The 10,159-nt window shown below is 40.8% G+C and overlaps 1 protein-coding gene across 1 annotated transcript; it reads left to right on the forward strand.

The window, feature by feature from the left end:
* Positions 1–6,251: 6,251 nt before the first annotated feature.
* On the forward strand, positions 6,252–9,893 carry LOC111914058 (cyclic nucleotide-gated ion channel 18). Its single transcript, XM_023909800.3, has 6 exons — positions 6,252–6,949; positions 7,119–7,331; positions 7,425–7,726; positions 7,801–7,912; positions 8,152–8,388; positions 8,879–9,893. Exons 1-6 carry the CDS (start codon positions 6,485–6,487, stop codon positions 9,584–9,586), a joined length of 2,037 nt encoding a protein of 678 aa, XP_023765568.1. The 5' UTR covers positions 6,252–6,484; the 3' UTR covers positions 9,587–9,893.
* The last annotated feature ends 266 nt before the right edge of the window (positions 9,894–10,159 follow it).

The raw sequence follows: 10,159 nt of genomic DNA on the forward strand, positions 1-10,159 counted from the left end.
CCCGAGGGATTGGATGATTTTGTGGTGTATTGTGACGCTTCTATTTTGGGTTTGGGAGCTGTTCTGATGCAGAAGGGGCATGTGATATCTTACGCCTCGAGGCAGCTGAAGCCTCATGAGGCGAATTTCCCCACTCATGACTTGGAATTGGGGGTGGTGGTGTTTGCCCTCAAGATTTGGAGGCATTATTTATATGGAGTCCAATGCACTATCTTCACCAATCACAAAAGTTTGAAATATTTGATGGATCAACATAATCTGAATATGAGGCAGAGAAGATGGGTAGATATGGTAAAAGATTATGACTGTGAGATTTTGTATCATCCTGGGAAGGCCAACGTAGTGGCCGGTGCTTTGAGTCGCAAGGCGACAAGTGCTCCGATCCGAGATATTTGCTTGAGGATGACGATTATCTCACCTATGATGGATATGATTAAGGGGGCACAGGTGGAGGGATTGAATAAGGAGAATTGGAAGACCAAGCGAATCAGGGGCCATATTCCTTTGTTTCTTCGAGACAGCCGAGAATTATTGACTTAGTGTGGCAAGGTTTGGGTTTCGACATTTAGGGGAGTGAGGTAAAAGATTTTAGAGGAGGCGCATTGGTCCAAGTTTTCTATCCACCCGGGGGCCACAAAATGTACTGGGACCTGATATTGAGCTATTGGTGGCCCTGCATGAAGCGGGAAGTTGTGTGGTTTGTTGAGCAGTGTTTGACCTGCAGCAAGGTCAAAGTCGAGCACCAGAGACCTCACAGCAAGGTCCAGTCGCTACCCATCTACATGTAGAAATGAGAGGATATCACCATGGATTTCATCACAATGTTACCGATGATTGTGCACTGAGTGGAATCGATATGGGTCATCGTGGAAGGGTTGACCAAGAGCGCACAGTTCATATTGATTCTAAAGAGCATCTCTACGGAGAAGTTGGCCGATGTTTACCTCCGGGAGGTTGTGGCAAGACATGGAGTGCCGGTTTCAATAGTTTCTAATAGAGACGTTTAGTTCACTTCCAGGTTTTGGAAGTGGTTCCATGAGGAGTTGGGTACTCGTCTTCACTTGAGCACGACTTTCCACCCGTAGACTGATGGGCAGAGTGAGCGGACTATCCAAACATTGGAGGATATGCTTCATGCATATTTCTTAGATTTCGGTGGGATTTCAAATACGTATCTCCCTTTGGCGGAGTTTTCATATAACAACTATCACGCCAGTATTGGTTGACCTCCTTTTGAGATGATCTACGAGAGGAAATGTCGTACCCCAATTTGTTGGGGCGAGGTCGGTCATCATGTCATGGGGAGTACCGAGGTGGTACTCAGGACGACCGAGTTGATTCAGCAGGTTCGCGGCAGGCTTCAGACAGCGCAAAGCAGACAGAAGAGCTATGTACATAGACGTTGATCGGACTTGGAGTTTCAGATCAAGGATATGGTGCTTCTGAAGGTGTCACCTTGGAAAGATGTTATCCGGTTCAGGAAGCGGGGAAAGTTGGCCCCCAAATATATCGGTCCTTTATGGATTATTGTCTGGGTGGGCAAGGTTGCGTATCAGTTGGATATGCCCGAGGAGCTTGGTCAGATTCATAGTACATTGACGAGTCTGTGGTGGTATCACTAGATGACATTCAAGTGGATAAGCGTCTAAATTATGTAGAGCGACCGGTTGTGATTTTGGATAGGAAGACAAAAGCCTTAAGGAACAAGGTGGTTGAGTTAGTCAAGGTTCAGTGGCAACATCAGAAGGGTTCAGAGTGGACGTGGGAGCCTGAGGCCGATATGCGGATGCATTACCCTGAGTTGTTTGATGTGGGACACTTTGAGGACGAAGTCTAATTATAATGGGGAGAATTGTAATGCTCGATCCATGTATTATTCATTTTTGGTCCCTTATATATTAGGTTATTGCTTTTTGGCCTTTTTTTGCAAGTTTGAGGATGAGGGACCATTTCTGCCAAGTTTGGACTTTTGGAGGTGGAGCTCGAACGCGGGGAGTTCCCTTTAGGAACGCATAGTGTTTATGCGTGGAGCTCAAACCTTGATTTTGAGGATTTGAGACGTATTTAAACAGAATAAGTCCCAGGTGTTGGCCTCATTTCCAGCCTCCATGGCTCCCAAACCCTAATCTCGAAAGCCTAGAGCCTTTAAGAGTATTGTGAGCTCATTGTATGTGTTTTGGTGTGTGTTTGAAGCTCATTCAACGAAGAAAAGCTTGGTGCAAGGTGGTGGTTCAAGTAAGAGCTTATAGATCTTGGTTCTCAGCTCCATTTCCAGCTCATTTGAGGTATAAAGCTCTAACATTGCTCATTAGAAGCTTAGATCTAAGTCTTAATGGATTTTAGTCCCTTTTTGGTCCTATAGTGAGGTCTAGCAGTTTGTGATCACTCTAGAAGCTTTGAGTTGCTCCTCTTGGTGTTTCTGAGGTTCTAGATTCATAAAGTTTGCATCTTTAGAGTTATATAAGCCCCATGCATGAGATTTAACCCTTTTTTATGGAATTTGAATATTATACCTTGAAGTTGGGACCTTTTGGGCATGCAAAGTCACCAAGTCAGTGACTTTATGGTTCTAGAAGTTCTTTAGGACTTGGGTCTATGCTTTAGTTGTGTGGATTTAAGCATTAAGTGCTTAATAATCATTTTTGGGAGTCAACGTACGAACACCCAACATTAGGTTGAGGAACGACCAACGTTCCAACTAAGGTTTGTGATATGTTGGCTGGTGACGAACGCTCAGCGTTCCACAAGGGAACGCCTAACGTTCGGTGCATCAGTGGGCTTTTTTCTTGGGCCATCTTTTGGACTCTTGAGCTTTGGGCTTGGTTTGGGTGTTGTTCTTTGGGCTTAGTTTGGACTGAAGGTTTCCCTTGTAGTGTTGGACTTCTTGTTTGGGCTTGTCTTGTTGGGACTAGGATTGTATGTTAGGCCTTAGTGGGCCTAATGAGCTTAGACCATTGGTGGGCCTAGTTAGTTGAGCCATTTATGGGCCTAATGTTTGAATCTAACCATATTTATTTACTGATTTTAGCTTTGGGTTTGATTTAGTGTTTGGAGCCGATTCGTAGCAGCTGCAACATTCGTAGGATTTGGCTATCTTTGAGGTGAGTCTCCTTACTATACTCATGGGTCGAAGGCACTAATGTCGGCCCATTCCTTGATGTGAATCTATATAAATGATTATGCAATGGTCAATTATTTGGTGTGTACTGATTTACGTGAAGACCATGGGGGGATCCAATGGCACCTGGTAAGACCATGAGGGGGAGCCCATGATACTTAGGTATAAGACCATGGGGGTAGTCCATGACATCCCGATTGAAGACCATGGAGGTAGTCCATGGGAGTTTTATGTGTATATATGCATGGCATTATATGATTATGTGATTTGTATATTTTGGGGAACTCACTAAGCGTGTGCTTACAGTTTTGTTGGGTGCTTCAGGTACTTATAGTTCTAAGGGCAATGGCCCGATTTGATGGCACAACGTGCAGTCTCCAATATTTCCGCATTAGTTGTTTTGGAAACTCTGATCTTGAATAATATATTTATGTAATGGAACTTTGGAGGAACAAATATAAATGAGATTTCTAATTATTAAATGAAAATTTTTATTTGAATTTTTGGGCCGTTACAAATCTTCTCCCTCGATTTGCCTGAGGTATTTTTCGACCCTATACTTAGTTCATCCCCAGATTTTGGCACTGTTCCTTGCATTTTCCTCGAAAAGGGGCTTGGGAGTAACCCCTAGGCAAAAGCGCCAATGACTAGAAACTCCTCATGATCGGGGACACTCAAAGTTGTGAGGGTAAACCGGTCGTAGTACGATTGGATGGACTCTCCCTTTTTTTGTTTGCATGCCATAATGGAGTTGCATCTCCTTTGATTTTCCTTAATTGCATAAAATTATTGAGGAATAGATGCCTCAATTGTTCAAAGCTAGAGATACCTCCCAGACGCAGTGCCTTGAACCATTTGCTAGCATTTCCTGATAGCGTGATCGGGAAGTAGGTGCATGTAAACCTCTTGTCCATCCGTAGTGATGTCATTGTTCATTCGTAGGTGTCTATGTGCTCATCAGGATCTGTCGTGTCGTCATACTTTGGAATGTTTGGGATCATGGCGGAATGCGGTATTTCGTACTGTAAGAGCTCTTGGAAGAATGCCGAGCTAATGTCCATGGCTGCTGTCCATGTGTGGGTAGGTGAATGCTCCGTCAGCCATCACATGTTGTATGTGGTATGGGCTGTTGTACCCTTGGCCATACCCGTATTGGTACCCGTGGTTGTATACGGTTACTTGTGGTATGTATGGTGCCTGCGTGGAGTATGTTTGCATCAAATTTTTCGGTTGTGAATTTGACTCTATTGGCCCCATAGTGTGTGAGCTTATCTCCTGTATTGGTATGCCTTGACTATTGTGACTTTGCGACAGCATTGTTTGGGCAACGCAAATTGGTAGTGGTATGAGTATGGGTTGAACGTTGGTTGTTGTGCGAATAATGGGATGTGCGACATGTTGGTCATCAGGGAAGACTGGTGACCTGTGGACAGCAATTGTGTAGCGGGTAGAATGGTGGCAGGGGACTAGGTGTTGGTCCCCACATGTCGCAGTGGTGGCGGAGGTCGATTTGCTGTTGGTTGTGATTGGTTGGTTAACGCTCTTTGAAGCATTGTGGTGGGTGTCGTGGTCGGGTGTTCCGTTGTTACGGGTGGTAGTATCCAATAACTGTCAATGAACTCCGCCGTGGACCCAGATACCGGTATTGTCGGTGTTTGTGTGAGTGGTTGCCTTTCCAGTGTCAATGGACCGCTCCCGTAAAGGGACTACATTGGTCTGACTGGGTTAGTGTCACCATCGTCCGGTCGTATGGGTCCTTTGTCCATCATCTCCAATGCCTAACGTCTTTGGATGGTCTTTAGATGGGTTGTGTAGTACTGAGTGCACGCCTGAATGGCGCCAACTGTTGTGATATGTCTCTGGTCTCCTTGAGGGGTGAAAAAGAGAAGCCTGAGAATCACAACAAAGAAAACAAGATCGTCAGATGTCGTCCGGGAGGTGATCCCGAAACGAAACTCTGACGGTCAAGTTAGTAAATTCCTTTGAGAAAATGTATCATATGGAAAGTATGAGATTGGGATTTAAGAGTCAACCCCTTCTAGTGAGGGAGAAGAGACCTTTTATACCTATGGTCAGGGGAACAAATCCCCAATAGCATCTTATATTTTTTTCAGGCATGGCAGGACGAGACGACCTTCAATTAGTAGATCGTGCCCCGCAGGTGGCTATTTGCTATTAGTGTAGAACTGCCAGTTAGCAGATCACCGAGCACTACACCTGTTTTCCTGGGGCAATAGGTACTCATTTTCTTATCTGGAATGAGAGTTTCACTCCTAGAAGTGGGCCAATCCCGAGGCCAAAGTTGTCGGTGCTAGAACGCGGGGTCTTATGGACAATGATTTGCTCCCGGCTCTTTTTGAGTAGTGGGTTTTTGATGGGTCGTTCTTGAGTTGACGACTCCGTTATCCTTTGACGTTACTCCGGGTGAGATACGTCAACAATACCACTCATCAACATAATCACACAAGATGGTCAATATATAAATAACCAAACCTATAATCTCTTATGGTATGATCGCCTATTCATTATCGCTCTATCATACTTTTTTCCTTCATTTTTGTGGTCATATCATTCTTTCTTTTTCCTTGAATCAATAACCCTCAAAGTAATCTCTTAGGTTAACACTCATGGTTCGTCTAACGATATGTGCTATTGTTTCGAGGGTTAAAGCAGATAGCGGAGCATGCCAACTACATCGTGATACCTCCTTAAGGTCCCGGTAACAACAATTTGTTTTACACGGCCTAATCTTAAGTAGTAGGTCTTCTAAACCGATGTATTTTAACAATATGTATTTTTATTCCTTGAATGGATAACTTACACACCTTCTAATAATATTCTTAGTTTATACATTTGTCCTCCATAGGACTATATCCCTCAAAGGATCAATTAGTCAGCTAAAATGTGGATTTCCAACACACCTAATATTGTAACGCGACACACCATTTGGTATGCATAACTACTTTTTTTAGAGCAACTAGTCACACACTCTAATATACTTTTAAATTAAACTTTAATTCTACATATCTCTGACTAGACTTAGACTCTTAACCTAATGCATAAGTTTATGTTGCTAAATTTAGGTAATAAACTAACATATGTTTACATATGAAAATAGAAGAGAGGGGCTAAAATGAAAAACAAATCTCAGTTAAAAGAGCACATACAATAAGAACAAACTTCAAGGACTAATCTTGCCGAACACAAACAATCCAGGTATAATTTATGTAAGTTTTACTTTTGGTTTCTGTAATCAGAAGTTAATCGCCATACACCATTTTTTTTTCGCGCGTAATTTATCGTCACCCGCTGAAATTTCAACCACCATAATCGGAACCCTAACGGGCCTTGTCACCGCCGTGAGGGATGATGAATCGGGTGCTGACAACGCCTGCCACCCGTCTCCGCCAACAATTTACGCGGCCGACGTCGAATACAATTGCCACAGATAAAGCTAACAGCGCGACGTTTTGGCATTACCAGATCCTCGATCCAAACGGAGAAGCTGTGACTCGATGGTACCAATTTTTCCTCGTGGTGTGCCTCGTCTCTCTCTTCATCGATCCCCTTTATTTCTACCTTCCATACGTCGGCGGAGACACCTGCATGACCAAAGATCACGCCGCCGCGATCGCCATCAATACCTGGCGTTCATTTGCAGATATTTTCTTCGTCGTTCACATCGTCATGAAGTTTCGCACTGCGTTTATTGCTCCAAGCTCTAAGGTTTTCGGCAGAGGCGAACTCGTTATGGACAAGCGTCAGATTGCTCGGCGATATTTGAAGTCTGATTTCGTAATTGATGTCGCTGCTATGCTTCCATTACCCCAGGCTAGTTTCTAATTCGTTATCAACATCTCCAATTTCAAATCTTAAGTTTTATGTTTTCCTTGATTCTTCTATAGAAAATTAGGGCTTTCGTTGATTTTCACCGAATCAATTCATAGCTCGATCTGTTATGCAGAATTGTAAAGTGATTGGAAGTTGTTTTGTGTTGCAGATAGTTCACAAGCTGATCATACCAGCAACAAATAAGAACACCAAAGATCATGCTAACAATACACTATCACTCATCGTTCTGATTCAGTACATCCCTCGATTGTTTGTGATTTTTCCACTAAATCAGCGGATTATAAAATCTACAGGGTTTGTAGCTAAGACAGCTTGGGCAGGAGCTGCTTACAATCTTCTACTTTACATGCTTGCTAGTCATGTACGTAAGCATCAATCAATTTCACCCAATTTTTCTAGGGTTCCTAATCGATTCAAACATTCAATCTCATCTCTGTTGTTGAATCTGATTCAGGTCCTTGGGGCTACATGGTATTCGATGTCTATAGGGAGACAGCATTCATGTTGGCAACAAGGGTGTAAAGAGGAGATGGCTGAAAAAGTTTGTATGAGTTTTTTGGATTGTAAAAGCATTGATAATCCAGATCGCAAGAAATGGCTTGAATCCACAAGTCTGAGAACTCTATGTGATGCTAGCAATGAATCTTCTCCTTTTAAATTTGGAATGTTTGCAGATGCTTTCACAAGCGAAGTTGCTTCTTCCAAGTTCTTCGAGAAGTATTTATATTGCCTTTGGTGGGGTTTGAGAAATTTGAGGTATGAATTAATATGAAAATGAATAGATTAATTACTTCCGATTCCAATTTCAATTTCTTCTTCTTTTTTCACAGTTCATATGGACAGAATCTGGACACGAGCATCTATATAGGAGAGACGTTGTTCTGCATCTTCATATGTATCGGAGGCTTGATTCTATTCGCACAATTGATAGGAAACATGCAGGTATATATATATATATATATATATATATATATATATATATATATATATATATATATATATATATATATATATATATATATATATATATATATATATATATATATATATATATATATATATATATATATATATATATATATATATATATATATATATTAATTAAGTTACATGATTTATTCAGTTATTTGTAAAAAATGTTTTTGATTGATAAAAGATATGATGTTTGTATTGAAATGAAGACGTATTTGCAATCGATGACGTTAAGACTGGAAGAGTGGAGGATTAAAAGAAGAGACACGGAGGAGTGGATGAGACACCGACAGTTACCGGAGGAATTAGCAGACAGAATCCGGCGATTTGTTCAGTATAAATGGCTGGCGACGAGAGGCGTCGATGAAGAATATATTCTCCAGTCTTTACCCATCGATCTCCGCCGTGAAATCCAACGCCACCTCTGCCTTAACCTTGTTCGACGAGTACGTTTTTGACTTTTTTCATAATTATTTTTATCTTTTATTCTTATACTTTATTAATTATAAAAAGATTATCCTTTTGTTTAATATAATGTAAAATAAATACATTAGATATTCTAAAACTTATAAAACTATTTTTTTTTAAATAAAAAAACATAAAAAGTTGGTAATATTGAGAAATATATAAATCTTAGTAATTATAGTTTTTGTAATAGTTACAAATATTTAAATTAAATGATACTTATGATTGCATTGTTATGTAACTCCAAGTTCAAATTTATTTAATATAAGTTTTATTTTCTACGATAACCAAATTATATATATTACTTATTTATTTATACCGATTTGTATAAAAGTTAAAAATAGTATTAACATCTTGAAAAAGTTTTACTATAGTTGAGACAATATATATTATTTGGTTTGTTGAGCTGACGATGATTTGGAAAATTGTTTTTACTGTTACGGATGTTTTAATGTTATTGGGTGGATGTAGGTCCCATTCTTCTCACAAATGGACGACAACCTTCTGGACGCGATCTGTGAACGCCTGGTGTCATCCCTAAGCACACAGGGCACATACATTGTTCGCGAAGATGATCCAGTAAATGAGATGTTGTTCATAATCCGCGGACAACTAGAATCCTCAACAACAGACGGCGGAAGATCTGGATTCTTCAATTCAATCACCCTCCGACCCGGCGACTTTTGTGGCGAAGAGCTACTAACGTGGGCCCTACTCCCCAACGCCACAAGCTACCCTTCCTCCACAAGATCTGTTCGAACCCTAACCGAAGTCGAAGGCTTTGCGTTACGCGCCGAAGATTTAAAATTCGTCGCGAATCAGTTCAAATACCTCCACAGTAAAAAACTCCAACACGCGTTCCGGTATTATTCCCATCAATGGCGGACATGGGGCGCAGCTTTAATTCAAGCAACATGGCGCAAATATAAAAGAAGAAAGCTCGCAAAGGAATTGGCTCTTCAGGAGTTGATGGAAGGGTTTTATTATGAGGAGTCGGGCACCGATGGTACTCCAGGCAGCAGCAGCGAGCAGCAGTTTGGGGTTGGGGCGACTGTTTTGGCGTCGAGGTTTGCTACGAATACGAGAAAAGGAATCGGTCATCACAAAGTTGGTTCTGTTGATTCGTCTACGAGTCTTAAAATGCCTCAATTGTTTAAACCGGATGAGCCTAGGTTTTGAAAGTGACAAAGGTACAACATACACTGCATATGGTACAAGTTTAAGAAGCTTGGATGTGTCCAAGGGCCGAAAATGCTGATGCGTGAGGATGGTGGGTGTTTGTTGTAATTAGTAAATAGTATAGGGATCTGTTGTGTCACTTTCTATTCATTTTGTAATCCCAAATACGGAATACCTTTTGTATATATATTTGGAGCCAAAAAAGAGATTGCTACCTGTTGAGACTAAATTATATCGGATTTCCATCTTATTAAAAAGACAATTTATGGCAATTATTTAATTAAAACAATATGGAGGAATTGTCTTCTTTCCTTTGTTTGTTGTGTAGTACAATATAATGTTAGGAATTATTTCAAGGTTTATAATGTTTTTTTATAAATAAGTATAATAGCTTTTGTAGTAGTTCCCATATGTCAATTATTTAAATAGAAATGAAGAAAAAGAATTTCAACGTATGATGTTTAGTTTTATGTGAATTTAGTAAAAGTGTAAAATATGAGCAGGGCGCCGTGGCTTGAGATTGAATTTAATAGAATAGGGATGAGGGTGGTTTTGTAAATTCATTACTAAAGG

This window comes from Lactuca sativa, chromosome 4 (genome assembly GCF_002870075.4).
Source record: "Lactuca sativa cultivar Salinas chromosome 4, Lsat_Salinas_v11, whole genome shotgun sequence".
Taxonomy (NCBI): domain Eukaryota; kingdom Viridiplantae; phylum Streptophyta; class Magnoliopsida; order Asterales; family Asteraceae; genus Lactuca; species Lactuca sativa.

Bases quoted from the DNA above. Each gene is read 5' to 3' on its own strand.
- LOC111914058 (XM_023909800.3), top strand. From the start codon at position 6,485: ATGATGAATCGGGTGCTGACAACGCCTGCCACCCGTCTCCGCCAACAA. The intron at 6,950-7,118 runs GCTAGTTTCTAA...TTTGTGTTGCAG, and splicing joins CTATGCTTCCATTACCCCAG to ATAGTTCACAAGCTGATCAT. The intron at 7,913-8,151 runs GTATATATATAT...ATTGAAATGAAG, and splicing joins AATTGATAGGAAACATGCAG to ACGTATTTGCAATCGATGAC.